This window comes from Setaria viridis, chromosome 5, assembly GCF_005286985.2.
Source record: "Setaria viridis chromosome 5, Setaria_viridis_v4.0, whole genome shotgun sequence".
Lineage (NCBI taxonomy): Eukaryota > Viridiplantae > Streptophyta > Magnoliopsida > Poales > Poaceae > Setaria > Setaria viridis.
Window position 1 is genome coordinate 25,692,638 of NC_048267.2, and position 21,131 is coordinate 25,713,768.

General features: G+C 42.1%; 1 protein-coding gene and 1 long non-coding RNA gene across 2 annotated transcripts; both read right to left on the minus strand.

Annotated features, from left to right (window-relative positions):
• Positions 1–11,171: 11,171 nt before the first annotated feature.
• Positions 11,172–14,080, minus strand: LOC140222711 (uncharacterized). Its single transcript, XR_011898150.1, has 2 exons — positions 12,981–14,080; positions 11,172–11,830 (listed from the first exon to the last, which is right to left on the minus strand). It is a non-coding gene; the product is annotated as an uncharacterized lncRNA (long non-coding RNA).
• Positions 14,081–14,087: 7 nt separating this feature from the next.
• LOC117859154 (uncharacterized) lies at positions 14,088–17,113 on the minus strand. Its single transcript, XM_034742353.2, has 2 exons — positions 15,086–17,113; positions 14,088–14,269 (listed from the first exon to the last, which is right to left on the minus strand). Exon 1 carries the CDS (start codon positions 17,064–17,066, stop codon positions 15,210–15,212), a length of 1,857 nt encoding a protein of 618 aa, XP_034598244.1. The 5' UTR covers positions 17,067–17,113; the 3' UTR covers positions 14,088–14,269; positions 15,086–15,209.
• Between the last annotated feature and the right edge of the window lie 4,018 nt (positions 17,114–21,131).

Sequence of the window (21,131 nt, forward strand, 5' to 3'; positions counted from 1 at the left end):
TTTCTTCTGGTTTCAAGAACCAGCTGAGTTTTAATAAAATGCTAGAAACCCAGTTAGCTCAGCTGGCTGCTGCTACTCCTTCTGCTAAGATCGGGAAGATTCCAGGGCAATCCGAATCTTCTCATGAAAATGTTAGTGCATTGATCGCCAGATGGGGTAAGCCATCTCGAAGGCCATTTGTTGCTAACCATGCAAGAACATCCCATACACCAAAGAAGGAATCATGGGATGAACGGGTAGAAAGCAAGGAAGATCCGGGATACCCAGCGATCAGCTGCTCGATATATGACTACTACATCAAGCAGGCCCTTTGCGATCTTGGAGCAAGCGTCATCATCATGCCCAAGGTAATTTTTGAAAGGTGGAATTATCCTACTCTTTCCCCTACCTTGATAAGATTGCAACTAATGGACTCGTCGATCCGGGAATAGTAGAGAATCTTCTGATGAAAATCTGAGGTTCCCACATCCCCGTGGATTTCGTGGTCCTCGACATGGAGGAAGATCCAGGAATGCCGCTCATTCTTGGGCACCTATTCCTAAATTTTGTCAAGGCAAGGATCGATCATTGGAAAGAGGAACGAGAAATTCAGGTTTTAGCAAAGGGAGGAGCAATGCTACCTGATCAATCAAGAATGTGAGTGGCACGGGGAGTGGATGGAGCCAAAGCCCCAATTCAAGAAGCTACCAACCACACCATTGAAGCCAAATAAATCGAAGAAGGTATGGCGAAAGGTAGAATGAGCGTCCTCATCCACTTCTCCAGGAATGGACACCGAATGGTAAACACAACGGAGAAGAGTCCCGCTTGTCGAACTCAAAATGGTGAGTCCTTCACCAACAGGTAAATCGGTAGCTATCTCATATTCGCTTTCCAAATTTTGATTTCCCCATTATTTGATTTTTCCCATTGCATATTTGATTTTTCAAACCCACATTGTATGCTGGAATTTTTTTGGCCATTTTCCCTTTTCATAAAAAATTTCTAAAAATAATTTTGAGTTAAAAATCTCTTTGAAAAATCTTTTGAGCATTTATGGAGCAAACTTTGGCTGAGGCAATCAAGCATGATGTCATGTAGCCATTGGGGAGTCCTAGGCCAAAGGGGGCAGCTAGTAGGGCCCACCAGGGGTTGGTTGACCCCTGGGTTTGGCCGAACAATCCCTAGGTCCCACCAGTGCCCACGGCTAGTAGTCGTTGGCCACAGTCGGAATCTGACCGTTGGCCCCATTTGCTCTATAAATAGAGCCCAAGAGGGGGTGATCTTCATCCATTTCTCATTTTTCATCCATTCACTCCCTCTCTACTCTTTGCTCTTAGGGTTTTCTATGACGTTTGGCTCAAAAGTTGAGTGCAAACAATCTCTCTCTTGATTTATTTGCACAAGTGGCTGGCCATCACTCTCTTTCCAAGGGAGGATGTTAGACCCATGCGCAATGATGAGTTGATGATCTTATATGCCACGGTCAAGAAGATCAAGATCTCCCCTATCAAGGCTATGGTTAGGCAATGGCTTGAGAATTTTAAGATGACGGGTCCCGTTGAGTGCACTTCTTTGATCACTCGCGTCCCTTCGAGGATCGGGGCTAGAGATGGGAATGTTATTCCTTTCATGGAGACACCTCGTCTTCATATTGGTGAAGTGTATTTGGTTTATGACCACACACTCAAGATGGGTACGAATGATTCTTTGGTTTTCTTCTTTCCCGGCTATACAAATGAGATCCCGTTACCTAACCCGGGGCTTTGTTTGTATAATTGCCGGTTGCTAACCATGCTTCTTGTGCCACAAGAGGAAGCTCGCAGGATCAATGCTTGTAGTGTTCATGGTAGGATGACACGAAGCATGTCAAGGAGTGCAGCCATGCAGCCGCCGCCACCACCGCATCCACAGCCACAGCCTCCCATGTACCCAGCTTAGGCGGGATGGGCCACAGCTGGTTATGTGCCCGGGGTAACACCCGAGTACACTTCCGATTGGGACCAACCCTCCTATCAACACGGAGGCTAGTGGTTCAACGTGGAAAAGCACGGGCAGTGACGAGTAGACACAATCGATCCATCGGAACCGATCCACTAGTTCCAGCTCCGGTTTTGTTCCTTCCACGTATGCCACCCGGCGCTCGTTCTCAGCTCGAGACCACTCTGGTCTTGCTCAGCAGCTGAGTGAGCTCACCATACGTACAGGCAACATGGAGGAGTCGCTGAACCAGTATATCCAGTCCACTCAGGATTGGAAGCGACAGACTGGCGAGAGGATCCATGCCATGCAGCAGGAGGAGGAGGAGTTGAGGGCTTACTTTCGTTGGATATGGTACAACCCCAACCAATGAGAGGACCCCCATGAGAGGTAACTTGTATCTTTACCACTTTCAGAATATGCATGCTAAAAACAAATAAAAATCTGAAAAACTAAAAAGACCAAAAATATTTATTGCTTTCCTATGTGTGGTAAGAATGCTTTAATTCCTCATGGTTGAAATGATGAATAGTTGCTTTGTTTATTTCCTCTCATATGTCTAGCTAAAACTTAGTATCCTACTTAGTTTTTGAGTTTGTTGGCTTGCATGATCAAACCTTAGCTTGAAACTTGTGGATAGCAAAAAGCATGATCTAAGTCTAGGTTGTTGTGAGATACGATATGGTAGAATAGAGTTGCTATAATCTTGTTCTACGTGATGCTTGATATCCGGAGTTTTACTTTTGAAAATGCTAAAATTATAAGTTCCTCAATGATGAGAAATTCCTATCCAAGGCCATATGTTGATCCTATTGAATAGCTTCCACATATGCAACATGTTCTCTCATTGAGCTTTGTCAAATTGTTGTGACCCTTGGTGAGATGTTTTTCATACTCCCATGATAAAGATCACGTACACACCACCACCACATGCTAAATTTCTACACTGGAAGTTAGCAATCATGTCATCCATCCATCCACAAAATAAAGCTTCATGTTGTTCTATGACCTCTCTCTCCAAGTTATCCTTACAAAAGAGACATGGGCTATGCAAAAAGAAATAAAAGACATGCTCATGAAAGCATGATGAAAAAAAGAAAACAAAAGAAAAGAGAGAAAAGATAGACTATGTCCCAAAAGGAAAAGCAAAGGAGAGAGATGGATCCTACAAAAAGGAGTCCATACACTTTCCACCATATCCACCATGCACATACATGCATATCTTGATCACGTTGTATAACTTACTTCTCCAAAGGATCCGGTTTTTGACTTAGCAATACATGAAAAACATGTATGCCTTCATTCTTCTCTACCTACAGCTCCACATATTATCCTATTAGGAGTAGGTTATGAAAGAAAGGCAATCCTATGCCATGGTGAGGAATCATACACATTGAGCGATCCGAGAGTATCATTTGAGAAACTTTGATTTATTTTGAAAAACTTTGCAAAACCTCCGGATTGATAGCTGATCAAGGGATGAGTGTGATGGTGCTCTACAAAACCATTCTATCTCTCAACCTCCTAAGACAAGGTGAAGCTACATGCCCAACAGGAGTAAGGTAAGAGTAAGATCTATGCCAACTTATTCAATTCTTGGTAGAATATTTTGTTGTACGCATGGCATAAGATTAGGAATACAACATAGTAGCAACTCCTGATCAATCAACCTAAGTCTTAGCGTTTACTCAAGATGAGCAAAGGGCTAGCTTGGGGGAGTTGTTGACGGTCGTTAAGTACCAAATATGACAGTCAATATGCTCAAGAATAAAGGAGAATTAGCATTTCTTACATGCATATTTAGTTAAGAATAATATAGTTCCACATGTCCTTGGAGATTATTAGAGTGCAAATGAATAAACACAAAAGGAGAGAAAAAAAACACACTCTAAGGAGCAAGAAACACAACTCCAACCAATAGGAGGTTGCCCCATGTGCATCCCATGGATTGAAGGGCCCACAAACTACCAGAACCACCTCAATCCACCGGATAAGACACACAACCACCATTGGGACCCACCAGGTAGTCACCCAGGCGAAGGCGGTTGCGAGGCGGCCCATAGGGGGTCAGTCAAACCGCCTTTGCCTCCTATCATCCCCAGCTGATGCGTGGCGACGATTAACAGGGCCCCTACGTTGGTTGTGAAAGATTCCCTGGATATTCCCTAGCAGAACTGCCTCCAAGATCCTATAAATAGAGTAGCTCCCCCCCCCTCACACACACACACACACCACAAGTTGAATCATTCTCTCCATCATAGTTTCAAAATTAGTGGAGTTAGGATAGAGTAACTCTACTTCAGGGTTCCAATCTTCTTGGAGTTCAGGGTATGGCTCTTGTATCTTTTATTCCTAGATTGACTTTATATTCTAAGTATTTATCTTCTTCATATAGTGTTATGCTTGGTTCTGATATGCATGAGTTAGTCTTATACCCTTGCTATGTTGATATGCTAGGCTTATACGTTCGTATACTAGTCGTATACCCTTGCTCATAGTATAGGCTTATATGCTCTCATGTGTGCCTTTAGACCATGCTATAGTACATACTTTGTGTGCGTATATACCATGTCTAGGCTAGTCGATCTATGCTACGGCATCAGTTCAATGGCCATGTTTATGGTGACTTCAGCCTTTGATACAATAGCTCAGGATGGTTGGAGTGTTGTTAACAATGCAAGCATGATGCTTGGATTGCTTAGCTTCATTGGATATCAGTTTGCCCCACGGGTTGCTAGGGGTAGGCGGCATGTGGTGACAGCCCTATCCATCCTTTGTAACCCCCCATGTTCGGGTACACTATAGGAGTTCAAAAATTAGCAGTAACTGTGTCGGCACCCTAGTACGGGTACTATCTCCTCGTGTGTACCTGGGTGCATAGAACTAAGTTCTATACCATGTGTATGTATGTTATGCTTGTATGATCTGTGCGGTATATAAGAAGTACATATGAACCTAGAGCTAACTCTTAGTCCTTCTCCCTAGCTTAATTATCTTGAGATGATTCTTGTGTGTGTCGCACTACCCTATCTATCATTATCTTACCCCTACCTTAAGTAGTGTCTCTATCCATCTTATGATATACTAATATGCATAGTAAACTCTTTTGACCTACTCGCCTTCCTTTGGGAAATACAATACCCTTGGGAATACTCTTAGGTGAAATGCTATAACGGTACATCCATGCGCTTGCAAATTTATGCGTGATCATTAAATATACCAACAATTATGTCGATAGGTTATTAGGAATTGACATTATTGATATTAATTATAGTGTGTCTGTCTGTATGATTAATGGTCATGATGTGGACGATCTTGGTTCTAAGTATCTAATTCATGTATGAGATGTTGGAGGTATGCCCTAGAGGCAATCATAGCGATGATGATATTCCATTGTATCCATATTTTATATTGTGTTCCTTGAATATCCATTAAAGCCTACTTGAATTGATTGGCAATTATGTGAATTGTGTGTGAAACTCTTTACTTGTATGGCTATTCTAAAAAGTTGTCCCTAGTCGGAGTTCATGTGAGGACACACATGAATCTTAGACTAGCACATGTATTAGTTGATGACTATGTTTCACAAGTCATGGATATGGAGATGTCAAACTAATAATGTGGGCACGTGTAGAGACACGTGCTAGGACTGACCCAACACGAATTACATAGTTCTCTCTTTACACAATGTGTACGCTTTGTCCTTAGACCTGAGACTGCCGTATGTACTCAAGATGTGGATCGACTTACTTAGGGGCTATCAAACGCTACACCATAACTGGGTAGTTATAAAGGTAGCTTTCGGGTTTGTCAAGAAGCATGCTGTGAGGCATGGTCAATCAAGATGGAATTTGCCCCTCTCTATTTGAGAGAGATATCTTTAGGCTCCTCGAGTGATCAGATCCGGAAATGCATGGCCATGCTACGTGAGGTTAAGAGTTAACCTAGAAAGAGATTCCAAATCACAGCATCGAGAAAGAGTGGTCGGCTTGGAGCTAGATCGAATATCGTGAGGCAAAGGGAATAGCATGTACGTGATGTTGTGATGGTTCGTCTGATATGATCTTCATGTGCGTATTGGAGTTAGTATGTCTTGCTAGAGGCCGCTACTAACTATTGGTCGAGTAGGAGTACTCGGGCCATGTCTATACGTATATGAACCTATAGGGTCACACACTTAAAGGGCTGGACGCCCAATTCAGATGTGATCTAAATTGGACCAGGTTTAGGAGTACGAATGGGCATCGGACCCAGAGACCCGTTAGGAACCCCTATATATTGAGGGGTGGGGGCACCCTAGGGTTGAACCCCTTTTTGCACCAGCAGCAGCCGCGCCTCCCACGCCCTCACCTTGTTGCAACTCGCGGACCTAGCAGTCTGGTTTGTGACGCTTCCTCCCCGCACATGTGGATACCTTGGAGGTGTTGCATCTGCAGCACTTGGACGAGCCACTGCACGAGAGCTCCGACGAGGAACCTGACAAGCCGACGACGAGCCTGACGAGCCACGGCACGAGGAGGGAGTCGCTGCACGTGGACGAGCTGCTGAGCTCCTGCTCAACGTCGACGTGTTCGACTACACTGCGTCGATGCCTGATCGACTTCACTGCCCCGACGCGTTTCTACATCTTTCGCACCTGTGCATCGAGTGGTAATCCCGTGATCCATGTACGGCAGTTTTCCTGATTTACGTAGTAGAAAAAATATATTTTGCGCTAGCGTAGCCTACCTCGTATCCCAACATGAGATATATGTAAGCTTTAATATTCTAAGTATCTCATTCATGTGTGAGATATATGTAAGCATTAATATGTATGATGGATTTCATATATGTAATATACTCTAGTTATTAATACTCTACATATGTAATGAGGATTAACGGTCATGATGTGGACGATGTTTTGCTATTTTCCATTTTTTTTCCTATATTTACTCCATTTATTATATATAAAATAAATATAACAACATAAAAACAAATAATAAAAGAAAATAGAGTGTCGTGCAGGAAAGGAAACTGCTGGAGGCCGACAATTTCAGCTCCCACCATTTTAGCGACTTTAGTACCGGTTGGAAGCGCTGCCCGGTACTAAAATGAGTCGAGCTATTACTACATGCCCCTACTTTCAGCTCCTGCCATTTTGGCGACTTTAGTACCGGTTGGAAATCCTGCCCGGTACTAAATGGAGTAATTTAGTACCGGGTAGTGGCTAGCACCGGTACTATACTGTCGCCCCTACAACAACTGCATCATCTTCTCCAACACTTAGCATTCTCATTCTCCCCGGACCCTCTGTGCCGCTCCGCCCCGTCCGTGTCACCCCGTCCCCGTCTCCGTCCCCCACCGCCGCTGCCCCAGCCCCGTCCCTGTCACCCACTGCCGCCACCCTGGCCCGTCCTCACCAGCCCGCCGTCGCCATCCCCTCCGGCCCCTCTACGCCACGCCGGCGCCGTCCGCGTCGCCCTGTCCCCATCCCTGTCGCCCACCTTCTCTCCCTCCCCTCTCCACTATCGCCTCGCTACTTCCCCCATCACCACACCACTCTCTCCTCTTCCCCGCGCGCCGCCGCCTCCCAACCACCGTCGCACCTCTCCCCTCCCCTGCCGCGCCTCTCCCTTCCCCGCTGTCTCACCTCCCCTGCAGGCTCCGCGGGAACCACTGCCCCTTCCCGCCGCTGCGTCTCCCCGCATGCCATCGTCGCCCCTTCCAGCTTAGTTTTTCTTTTTTGATAATTTTGATTTTGATGCGTGAAAGTGATTTTTTAATAATTTCGTGAATTTCTGCTGATACGATTAGTTATCACAATATACATAAGATCTAAAACAATAATTGTAAATTTCTTCCATTATTTTGTAGCCTATCTTTTATTCCTAGAAGTATGGACAATCTTTTATTCTTAACATTTCATGAATTATGATGTTTTACAGCGTAATTATTATTGAAGTTGATGTTTGTGAAATAATCTATCTTATTATAATTTTATTTTGATAGTTTGGTCTAACTACGGCAAGTGGTCATTCTTTTCGCCATGGTGGTGGCGGCCATAGAGGTGGCGGCTATGGTGGTGGCCGTGGACACTATATTTTCAAGGAGCCACTGCTAGCTCGTCCTCCAAGAATTTACTTTCCTAATAGCATCATTGACTTGCCTACTGGCGATCGAAGCAAAGAAGCAATTCCTTCCCTCTTGTAATTGTTTTTTTACAACACATGAATAATTCCTAAATTTACTTACATACAACGTAGTTTATCAACCCAATTAGATGGCTCAAAGATGTTATCGAAGCTCTAGGTGGTACTTCTCCTTTAGTGCAATCCGAGGTTGTTAGTGAGCGGAATTTTAAAAGAGTAAAGATCTTTTTTAAAGTACTTGTTCGAGAAGGACAGGCTAATCGGATGGTACCAGGACAGGCCATCCTGATGGTTTCAATTGCCGAATGGGGTCAAGTAGCACCAAATAGGGTAACTTTTGAAAGGACCGTTGTAGAGGCCGGCCTACAACACCTTAAGGATCATAGGTACTTTATGTCAGACTTTTCATATTTTCGAATAAAGGTACTCGAGGGAGAAAGCAATGTGACTATGACTACTGAGAGGCTTTATCAACTGAATCAACATAACATGGTATGGAAATTTTTTATCATTCTAATTATACTTTCATCTTTAGTTATGTTACATTTTTAGTTATGTTACATCTTTTAACTTTCATCACGTTATTCTCATCTTTTAGGATCTCTTTGGCCAAACCATTGTGGCAATGAGCTTTTATGCAATTCTGGCTCAAGTCTTGGATGTGTTAAATTACAGCTACATGGGTGGAAGCCCGATACGCACCAGAGATTTCAAGCTCCAAGCTAATCTTACTTTCTACAGGCCATATGAGTTTATCTCTCCATGGTTCGAGATTTATAGTAGTGTATGTGATCGTCCATGTTAAGCGATAGAGAGTGCACTAATTCATGCTCTAATTTAAATTGATGAAGTTCTAGAATTTAGGATTGGAGACTTAAACTATGTTGAATATCTAAGGAAGCAAAGCGGAGTGTGAAATATGTAGCATGCATTGGATATACTCCTTCCTACCCTTTTTCATATGGATTTGAACTTGCTCTCTCCAAAACTTTTTAAGTATTGATGTACGAACTTGTAAGACTGGTCATATATATTTCATTGCATATATAATGTTCTCTGAGTGTTGGATTTGAATGGCTTGATATATTAACACAAGCGGATACGAATACAAATTAAAAAAAGGAAAATAAAAAAAGAATAACCTCTTTAGTACCGGTTGGTAAAACCAACTGGCACTAAACTGTCGTCCGCAACAGCACGACGTGGCTCGCATTTTAGTACCGGTTGGTATTACCGACCGGTACTAAATGGCGCATTTAGTATCGGTTATTTTTTGCCGGTACTAAATGCATTAACTAGTGGTACCGGTCGGGCCTCCAGTACTAAAGGGTTCTAAACCGGTACTAGAACTCGATCGATATCAGAAAAAATTATAACTTTCATTTTCCACCAAGCATCAGTAGAAGTTTATAAATTTCATTTTCTTATATTGCAGTGCTTTATTACTCTGAGTGTTTATGGCCAATGAATCTATATGTACTGTCTTCTTACATCGTAGTCCGAAGCTAGAAGTTTACAAATTTCATTGTCTAACCTAAAATGAACTGTACAGCAGTAGAAGTTTATAAAATTTCATTTTCTTATATCGCAGTGCATTATTACTCTCAAATGTTTATGGTCATGAATTTATATGTAATGTCTCTTCTTACATCATAGTCCAATTGCCATATTTTCGTCATATTTGGCTGCTCAAAGAGTGTTTGATGAAATATGCATATGGTGCTATTGGCTGGGCTACCAAGGTGAGATCACTCTCTTGGTTTGGCTTTGATTTGAGAATAATATTGTTTATATTGTGAATGCATCAGCAATGTGAAAGCTTTGCACAAGAAAATTGTTTAGACAGAGACGTTCTTCTGTAGCAATTTACATGATTATCATGGATGATCCGACTTGAGACTTGTAGCTGATGTCTTAATTTATTTATCTTTATTTCAGGGAGCAGCATTTTCCAGCAAGACTACAGTATGTGAAGCACACATAGATTCATGATCTTTAGTTTTTAAAAAACATAATAGTAGTTCAGAAATTTGTGCAGTACGGGATATGATGTACCGACTAATGATTAAAACCTGTTTGATAGGAGTGCATCTGATTTTTTTTAATGCTTGTTTGGCATCGTATTGTGAAGCATTCTTATTCTGTTGTTTCTTTTGATCGATCAAGTTATGGAGGCGTGCCTTAGCCTATCTTATAAATGGCTTGTAGTTACTGAATGCCAGCGCCTGTCTTAGATCATCTATTTCTTTACTTGGTCGTCAAAGTTGTTATCTGGGGTGCCTAACAATGTAATAAACATTGGTCACCAGCGTTATTTTTATCAGCATAATATATATATATAGATATAGATATAGATATAATGGCACATTCCAATTAAGACCTGAGATCAAACTATATTACTAACTATAATTTAATTAGTTATTAATTATACCATAAAAACCCTGATTTCTCAGTTGTCGTGAAAATTTGGCGCGCCGGATATGCACCATCATGCTACTTGTATTAGAAGCCACCGTGCCTATATAAGGATGTGTACTCATATTAAGGCCTTATTTAGTTGTCAAAGTTGGGAGGCGCCAAATTACTGTTACAGCACTGTAGCACACTGTAGCGTTTCGTTTGTATTTGTGAATTATTGTCCAAACATTGACTAATTAGGCTCAAAAGATTCGTCTCGCAAAGTACAACAAAACTATGCAATTAGTTTTTAATTTCATCTACATTTAGTACTCCATGCATGCACCACAAGTTTGATGTGATGGAAAATCTTCTTTTTGCATAGTGCTAAAGTTAGGAGTTGGGGGTGAAATAAACAGGGGCTAAGCACGCGTTCCATTGAGTCTTCGCTGGCACTAGTCTCTGATCTTGCAGGTCTATGGAATAGAGGTTCCGACCATCCATGCTCCATGAAAAGATGCACCGATGTTTGTCAACAGCGATCACCCTTCCATTATGGACAATGGCATCTAAGAAAAAAAATCCAAATAATACTTTAAGCATGCGTCATCATGGTCAGTTGGGTTCTTCAACACCGTCCAAACATTGTTTTCAGCGACTTTGCAGTATCCATACAGGTCAAGAGGATAAGACAATCAAAATCTGATTTCCTATAACCAATCAAAGCAATAATGTTTAGTTCAAGTACTTTGCTCACGGTATCTTACATTAGAGCTAATATCCCTTTGTCAATTTAGCTGAGGCCCATTCAGCATAACTGTACATTTGAAAGAGGTAAATAAACGAGTGAACGGGTGAACCCATAAATAAGCATTCCAAAACATTCCCAACCGAACACAAAAACTCTCACCTGCCAAATTGCGAGTGAAGGTACAATACGCAATATTTTTGGTGCTGCCATTGTTTGTCTAGCTATCATTCATTCCTCCATTGCTGAAGCTGAGCAGAAATGTTGTGCCTTCAGAAGTTCATTAATTGGGCTGATAAATAGAGTGGACCCTCCACTACGATGGAGGGGATATTGGCCTGCAACAATGCCAAAGTTGCACCCTGCACTGAACTGGCAACAATTATATATGACATCAATGTGATACTCCACTGTTGTCGGATGCCTTCAGAAGAGGCTTCCCTGCTTGAGTCTACTCCAGCCTTCAGCTTCTGCAGTAGTGGTTTTCCACTAGCAAACCTCCCCATGTCTTGAGGATGCATGCATGTGGATGGGTGCCTCAGATTCCGATAGTGTCTCCTGCTGCTGCTGCTGCTGCAGTTCTTCGTGGTTTTTCTTTCTGGAACAGGGAAAGCAAACTGAAAATTAATCACTAATTAACAGAGGGTAGAAGACAGCAGTAATAATGCCACTCTTGTAAACAAACATCGTACATTTATCATGGAAACTTCACCCAAAAAAATAGTGCAAGAAATGCCATAATGCACATTCAAACCATTCAGAGGGCCTTAGAGATATTCAGTCAACTGGATAAAAACTTCAACTTTGATAACAGAGACATGCTAATAACTATCTCATTAGGTCATAAGAATAATAAATACATAATTGCTAGATGATTATTCAATACACAACATCGATTGACCATTAACCATATTGACGTGTATATATGTCTCGCTAAGCAACATAATGAGTACAAACTACAAAAGCATACTCCATCCTAAAATATAGCTAGTTTTAGCGTTCAAAGTTTGTCCCAAAATATAGCTATTTATGAGTTCCTAGGGGTGATTTGAGCCGTAAACTGTCAGAAATATCCCTCCCATCTATCTGCATTCGCATTCTGCTATGCAGGTTTAATTTAGATTCATACAAACACATGGCAAGGTGTTGGTGGTAAACAATTAGCAGGCATGCAGGTGCAGCATGCATGTTTAATTTTACTGTGTGCAAATAAATTTGGACTTTGCAAATGTAGCAAGGGTAACTTAGACCTTTTTAATCGCTCTCCATAATCTATGTCAGAAAGTCTAAAACTAACTATATACTGGGACGGGGGAGTAATAAAGTAGGTAATTTCTAAACAATGCAATTGTCATTGACAGAATATATGTGCCTAGTGCTTCCACTGAAAGAAGGCATGGTCAGGAAACAGAATAAAGTTCCAAACCTTATTCTACTCTTGCATTAATTATCATCTATCATTACACATGACTTATAGATAAACATTCAATAGTTAGCATTAGTGCTAAACACAACAATTAGGCGCAAACCGTTAAATCCCTACAAATGGTGGTGAAAGGCTAGCAATGGGACCCAGAGAGCTAAGGGAAGGAACTAGTTAAACCGTGGCTTTTGCTGCAGTTATTCAAAACATAACATTAGGTCTACAATCTTTCTGACTATATCAGATCTCTTGGTGCACTTAGCTATAACTATTGTATTTTGCAGTACAGGATGAACGAATGAGCATCATACTACACAATACTTACTTTCAACTACTGCCATGATAATTGGCAAGAATTAGATGCAGCATTTGTTTGAAGAAACCATCTTAATTCTTTCTAAAGAAAATGAAGGGTCGTTTGGATCCCTTGCCAATTGTGGCTTGCTTTGCCTGGCTGGACAAGAAAAGCAGCTTTTGGTTGCCTTGCTTGCTACCTTGTTTCCTGCACTTTGTAGGATATCCATCACTAACACAGCCGAGTGAACACCAACCTCCGACTCTAGCTAGGATAGGCTTACCAAGTGAGGTGAGCTGGACGGGCAAGCAAACCAAAGTTCCAAACGCTCCTTGACTCAACCTTGCTAATATGGCAACTAAGCGAACCAGACAATATTTTAAGCTAACTAGGATTGCCAACACAATTTTTTTGTCAAATGTTAAACTCGATTGGCTAGAAATATCTAGCCTTGTAGCTCCAAAATCAAGCTTAAAATGTGTGATCTTTGTAAAGTTAAGACACGAAAGCTGATTCACTATGGTTCTAGATGCCCTAGACCTTGAATATTTCAGTAAGGTTACAAACTTTCTTGGACAGTATGGCAGCAATGGCAAATAACGTTAAATTCAATATTTCATTTTCCTATAGGAATATCAAAAGTCATGAAAGTCCACATGCACATCAGACCAAGTCTCAGTGTAGTAGTTATGACATAACAATGCTTGCTTGTTGTATGTGTAGTATCTTTAACATTACAACAGACGACTGGTACACATATCAGACTTAGAAAACAATGTTATAGGGATTTGATAAGCTTCCAACCATTGAAACAGAATATTTCAACAGACAGAAAGTTGACCCACATAAGCTCGTCCTGCAGGCATTATTAGTGTTGGCATGCTATACTAACCTACCAGTAACCAAAAATTCATGTGCAATCTTACAGACATACAAGTTGGCATTCTTATATGCAAGCGAAAAAAAACAATTAAATGGACATATCTAGACATGCAACACTTTGAAACCCAATCTTAAGAAACTAAGTTATTGCAATCATGTATTCATTGGATCTGAGATCCAGCAGGCTAAGACAAATAACATACATCCACTAATGTGAGATCAGGAAGGCATGCTAAATAACAGAAGTAATATTACCTGACAAAACCATCATTTAAAGTGACTTTGGTTAGTTCCTGAAATAGTAAACACCTCACAGCAAAAGAAATTTTGAGGATTTGCTACTCCATAGCCTAACTAAACATAGGCACATGGCCGGCATGTCAGTTTGCAACCAGCACTTTCTATAGGGCTCCCACGGCCGACATCAGCTATTTTCCCTGTTATTCAAACCAACACAGCAGAATCAGAGCACGTACCAATACACATTACAGGTATAGTTAATGAGAATGATGGCCAATAAAGAAACATCTGTAAATTAGACACCTCATGTTCTCATATTTAGGTGTTAGGCTAGACAAGCATAAAACTCCAAATTTGCTCTGTTGGACTTGTAAAACCATCCTGGTTAGTGGATTTCATCAATGAAAAATACTAAAAACATGTACACCCTCTAGAGACTACAAAGCTAGAGCTTTCGAACCACCTACATGCTTACATACTAACATCGATAAACATCATTTAAGACTAACAATGTATTGATCACATTCATATAGATAACTAAATGAGGAATGTGGTGCATAACTTCCAGTTAAAAGTAACAAAAATATCATCACCACACCACATTTGCTCTACTAGCTGAGAGTTAGGCAAATTAAGCAATCCAGTAAACTTTGCTCAAAATTGCATATAATCGTAAATTGCAACCGGAGGGGTGCCAATTAGTGCCCCTAAGGGTCAGCACTGACCCTCAGGTTTAATTAGTTGAACTATTTTTCAAAATCTGCCATAGTTTAAAATTTTGGTTCAATTAATTGGACTAAAGAGGGTCAGTGGTGCCCCTAGGGGGCACCAATTGGCACCTTGGTGCAACTGTAAGTCTGAAACCTATCACTTGAGAAATCAAGTAATGGATAGTGCAATGGTCAAGCATGTTTTAATAAATCCTTGTGCTAAACTTGCAAAAGAAATCCTTAAAGAGTTTAAAGTATATGTGCTTATCCATATATATAAACATATAAATAAAATGAAGCAACCTTAACAATGTGGTATTTCGTCCATCTGTAGGTTGTAGTAGGGAAGATAGAGATGAGGCTCGAGTCTGTAGTTGAAAGCCGATTCTTAACTTACAACAGTTCTGGTGTCATTCAGTGGTACCCGTTACCAAATCTCAGGGCAGACTATCTTGTGCCTCATTGGTTTGACACCAATCTTCATCATATCAGCATAGAGCATCATGGCATTCAAGACATAGCCAAGCATGCACTGCCCACGAATAAGTAATGTGTAGGTAAAGCTATCAGGCACCATACCTGATTTTCTCATGTAAGAGAAGAGCTTACCAGCCTCATAGTGTTGGCTATCTATGTAGAGGCCATATATCAATGTCATATATATCACACCATTTGGAATTAAATGGTCTTCTTCAGTTGTAGAGTTTGAGAAGAAAGAATGAAGATCATTGTACTTCATTCCTGAGTACTCCATCACAAACCTGACTGCATCCTGAACCCTATTCTCTCTGCACAGACCATCAACAAGAACTGACACGGTGATAGCATTAGGTGAGATACCTTTCTCTAGCATCTCCTTATGCAACCGAAAAGCAGCATCTATGCCACCATTCTTGGCATGACCATGAATAAGAGCAGTGTATGTGACCACATTGGGCTCGATCCCCTTAGCCACCATCTCAGTGTATATAGCCATTGCTATTTGCATATTCCCTACCTCTGAATGCCCATCTATCAACGAGGAGTACGACACCACATTGGGCTCAATTCCAACCTCAGTCATTCTAGTGCATGTTGCTAGCGCTTCCTCCAAATTCCCATTCTTGCAGTACTCATCAATCAGTGCATTGTAAGCAGCTGCATTCAGATTAGCCCCAGATTGCCTCACTCCTTCAAGGAACCTGGCCGCTACCTCAATCTGCCCTCCGTCACAAAGGCCTCTCACAACTATGCTGCAGGTGAACTCATCCGGGCACAACCCTAGGTGAGTCATCTCCTGATAAACTGCTAATGCTTCTCGTGCATTTCCAGATTTGAAAGCTCCATCCATCAAACTGTTATACACAGGAACTGTAGGAGCAACCCCAAACCTGGGCATGCCAAGAAACATCTCCTTTGCTTCACTGAACCTCTTCACCTTGCAGAAACCATCAATCAGGGTTGTAAAGATAACAGCATTTGGAACTAGACCACTCTTCAGCAGTTCCTGGTACAGCGCAAATGCACGGTTGACATCATGTCTCTGACAGTGGCTGCTCATCAGCACATTGTATGTGTAAAGATTAGGCTGCATCCCTGATTCCTTCATAGCGTCAAACACCTGCTCAGCATCACCAATGCAGCCCTCTTCACAAAGTGCACATATCATCGTCGTGTACGTGACCACATTCGGATCAATCCGCCTTGCCACCATCTGATCCCACACCTCCTGAGCCTTTGCCACAGCACCCTGATGCCGGCACGCGTTGATGAGTGTATTGTACGTCACCACACTGGGCACCATCCCCCGGCTATGCATTTCGTCGAACAGCTCCCAGGCGCACCCGAACCTGCGGGCTTTGACGAGCCCGTCTAGAATCGCGTTACACGCCGGTAGCTCCGGCAGCGTCCGCAGGCGGCGGAACACGGACAGCGCCTCGTCGAGCAGCCGCATCTGGCAGAGGGCGATGACGAGCACGCCGAGCGCGGGGGCCGGGGTGCTGGATGTGGAGGCGAGCGCGGCGAAGGCTGCTCCGCCGGCGGTGGGGGCGGTGGAGCCGCGGCTTTGGCCGGGGGAGGAGGAGGCCTGAACGAGGGATTTCGTCAAACGGATAGCGTGCGCGAAGTTCTTGGCCGCTGCCGCGCCGTGGACGGCGGCGGCGAGGCGCGCGGCGCGGTCGCGGGAGGGAGCTGGGGTGGTGGCGGCGGAGGCGGAGAGGCTGTGGCGGCAGCGGTGATGGTGCGTAGCGAAGGGGTGGCGGCGGGAGAAGAGAAGGCGGCGGAGCGACGGGGAGGAGGGAGTCATGGGTCGGGCATTGGGACGGCGGCAAATCTGCCGTATTTGACTACGGGTTTGTTCTACCATCTGATGACGTCACAACTATATGGGCATCAAAGGTTTTCTCTTGGTTGGGAAGAGGAAGCTGCTGCTGCTCATTGAACACCGGACCAGTAATATCAGCTAATCAGCAGACACAAAAATATAGGCGTGTTTGATCCTAAACATAATCAATTGGTGCCTCAAAATTTGATCATTAGTATCGGTAAATACTGCATGACACACATAGTTGTCATAAGGTGCAAATGCTCTAGTCTGACAACGATATTTATCCTCAGTGTAGGGATACGACAACTTGCCATGATGATTGATCATAGTGTAGTCGGTCAACGGGGAAAAAAACTTTCGAATTTCTCCTTTATGTTGTTAATGTGGTACTATGTAAGTAGAACATATAATAACTACAAATATATAATAAAGCATACTTAATATTTTTAAGTGCTTTTCCAAAAAGCTAAGCATTATTGTTCTTTCTTACCCCTTTGTTTTTTTACATGTCACGTTTGGTTTGCACTAATTTAAATTTATTCACTTTAATCAAATTTATAGAAAAAATATATCAACATTTACAATACCAAATTTATTTCATTAAATCCTCATATAATATTATATTTTAATAGTAATATTAAATTGGATAAATTTGCCTTAGGACAAGCAAATGCAACACGTAAAAAAATGGAGTATAATTTCCTCTTAGTGGTGAGAGTTTCATATTTTATTTTATACAATCTCTGAGGTAAACTAGCAACCAATATTCAACTAACAATTCCCGAAAGGAAAAACGTTGGCTTAGTGTTTAGTCCGGGAGTCGAGCGTGCACTAGAGTCCGATTTAGCTAACCCGCCTAAAAAAGAGCCTAATTTAGCAAAATCATGGGCGGTCACTTTGAAGTCCACTATGGCGAACGAAAAAAAAATAATCTTAGGATGTTTGGTTCACGGTCACATAATGTAAACAATAAGAGAATTAGGTTACAGGTATTTGGTGGTGGAATCGTTGATTGCAGACTTTGTTTGACTGGATGTAGTAACCAGTTAATAGTAGAGGAAGCCGAGTGTAGCGTAATCAATGTGATAGTGGTCGGGGAGGAGCGGAATGGGCCGTGAACTGCCCGATGTCCGATTACGCATTCCTGTAATACAATTACATTTGGACCGAGATAACGCGCGATGGGTCGCACAAACTTCATGCGCACGACCTCTATCTGGTGTCACCACGTGTCTCTAGTTGGTTTGGAACACGCACGAATAAGGACACCTCACAGAAGCAGAGCAATATATGCGGAGACGTTGCTTTTCAAATGATGTCTAACATCAACAAGAAAATTAGCCACCTTTTCTTTAAATAAGCATTACTCTCTCACAAAGTATCCGTTTGCACCATTGCACTCCTTATAATAAAATCTACAAAACAAGATTCATATTCGATATGTTTTAAAGTGTTTTTATGTGAGAGACAACTTATTTTGATTGTACGTCGCAACTTATGTATAAAGTGTATAGCAGTTTATGTATGAAAACTTATGTGTTGACCGAGAGACAACTTTTATACATACAGTGTGGCATATTATTTAGAGGCAATGTAAACTTATCTAAAGACTGTTTAGACCATACTATATGTCATATGTCTACTAATCTAGTAGCAAATTTATGTAGAGACAAATGTATCAACTTATACAAAAGAATGTGTAACCACTTGTGTGCAAAAATCATAACAATTTGTATAGTATGTATGATATTAAAACCTATGTAGAGATAATTTAGCAACCTATGTAGATATTTTAGATAGATAATAACATGAGGGTAAAATTTGTAATTTATGTACACCCAAACTATAACTATAAGGCATGTACATTCAAATCTAATTGTATGTTTGATAAAAATTAAATTGTAACAATGTATCAATTTTTGTAGAGAAAATTTGGCAACTACTTAGGTATTCTATAGATGCAATAATTTCAAGTAAAAGAATATGTTGTAGCAACCCCCCTCTCTCTCTCTCTCTCTCTCTCTCTATATATATATATATATATATATATATATATATATATATATATATATATATTGTTGTTAAGTTTACACATAAATTGCTACACTTGGTATAGAAGTAGTTACTCCACATTCAACATAAGTTGCTAGCACATAAAATTTATTGAAACATATGCATCATGGGTCTAGTTTTGTAGGTCTTATTGTAGGAAATATAGTGGTGCAATCAGAATTGAAAAGGGCCAATTAATAAGAAAGTTATCATATTTTAAAAAGATAAAACAAAAATAAAAATGCGTGGATAGCGGCAGCCTAGTACCGTCCTGAGAGCCGAAACAGGCCGCATGGGTGTGTCCTATCTGGCAACATTCATGCATGTCCTACTTCCCATCCACCCTGCAAGCCCATGATAAAAAAAAAAGCCTAATAAGATATACGTAAGCAGTCACCGCATGCAAATAGGTCCCTTTAACGCATACGCGGGCGGTGGGGGTCGCATGTTTCCGCGTGAGCGTGGAATAGTTTTTTCCATTACATTTAGGGGTGGTAATGAATCATGTCCCTCATGCCTACTTCACAATCTAACTCAGCTCTATTTATTTTTAACTAAAAATTATATATTATTATGATCCGGTTTTTATGGAGCCCGATCCTTAAATTTGATAGGCTAAATTGGAGGGCCCTCTACCACCCGACCGAACCAAAGACTCTTAGGCCCCGTTTGGATCCCTTCATTTTTTGAAGGATTTGGAATCTACTAAATGGAGTAAGCTATTTGTCTTGGAACGTGGTATTCCACAACTTTCCAAAGTTTAGATATAAGCCTATCTTAAATTCATGGGTGTGGGAGATGGAAATTGATTCTATAGATCATCACGCTATGTTTCTAATGTGCAACTTATAGCACGCTCTTCGACTCGCTTCCCTATAGCAGAAAGTATGTCTTCCATGCCAACAATAATATACAAATATATTCCACGTTCAACTATATTAGCTTAATTAATTTTTGTTTAAATTATGATTATTAGAATAGAATTCAATTCTATAACTATTGAAACCAGAACTGTCAAAACAACAATGTAGAAAGTTTTTTGTCCACCTCCTCTCGCAACGCGTGTTTTTGACCCTCCGATCTCCTTCGGCAGTCCCGCACCCTTTCCCTTTGTCCGTTCTTCAGCCCCCGCCCTCAATCCCACCCTATGCCCGCCGTCTCCGCCACCTCGCCACCCCATCTTTCCCCTCACCCCTGCGCCTGCCGCCGCACGCCGCCCTCCCCTGCGACAAGCCCATCGCCGCCCCTCTTTCCTTCCGCTGACTCCTCGGTGATGAAGATCCTGCCCGGGTCGGTGAGCTCGGCCAGCCAGGGGTCGGCGTCGTCGGTACCGGCACCGGGGAAGAGGCAGATCTGGCCGCGGAGCTAGAGGAGGATCGTGGCGGCGGTGTCGATGGTGGCCCATAGATGGTGCTCGGGGGCGAGGCAGTAGTCGGCGGAGAGGATGAGCGCGGCGGCCCCCGCGGTAGTTGGCGGAGAGCATGAGTAGAGGCCGGCGGCGCGGCTTTGGCGTCGAGGGGAATGCTGCCCCAGTTGGCGCTCCAGGGGCTAATGGAGTATGGCCACGCGGGCGCCTCCTAGCCGCCCGTGACCGCGGCGCTGCTTGCCGCCAATGCGCTGATCTACCTCCGGTCCGAAGCGCTTCATGAGATCCTGTCCTCGATCGATCGAGTCTCCTTAAATCCGCAACTCATCATCGAGGTAGCCAACCTTGCCTAAAAATCATAATTTCAGTATATGCAACAAAAATCACCACCCTTTTTTTCTGATAAACATGTGAGTTGCAGTTGGAGTATCTACTCCAGGTATGTGGTAGAAAAGGGGAATGCACAGGCGCTTGCCAATAATAATCAAGTTGTTTTAATTTTCCAGTGCTCTGATATTATACGCAAATTCGACTTCCAATAAGAGCACTTTGATCTTTTTGCAGGCTGCAGTGCCACTGCCACCACTGTTTTCGTCTTAGTTGGCTTCTCTGAAATTTGAATACTG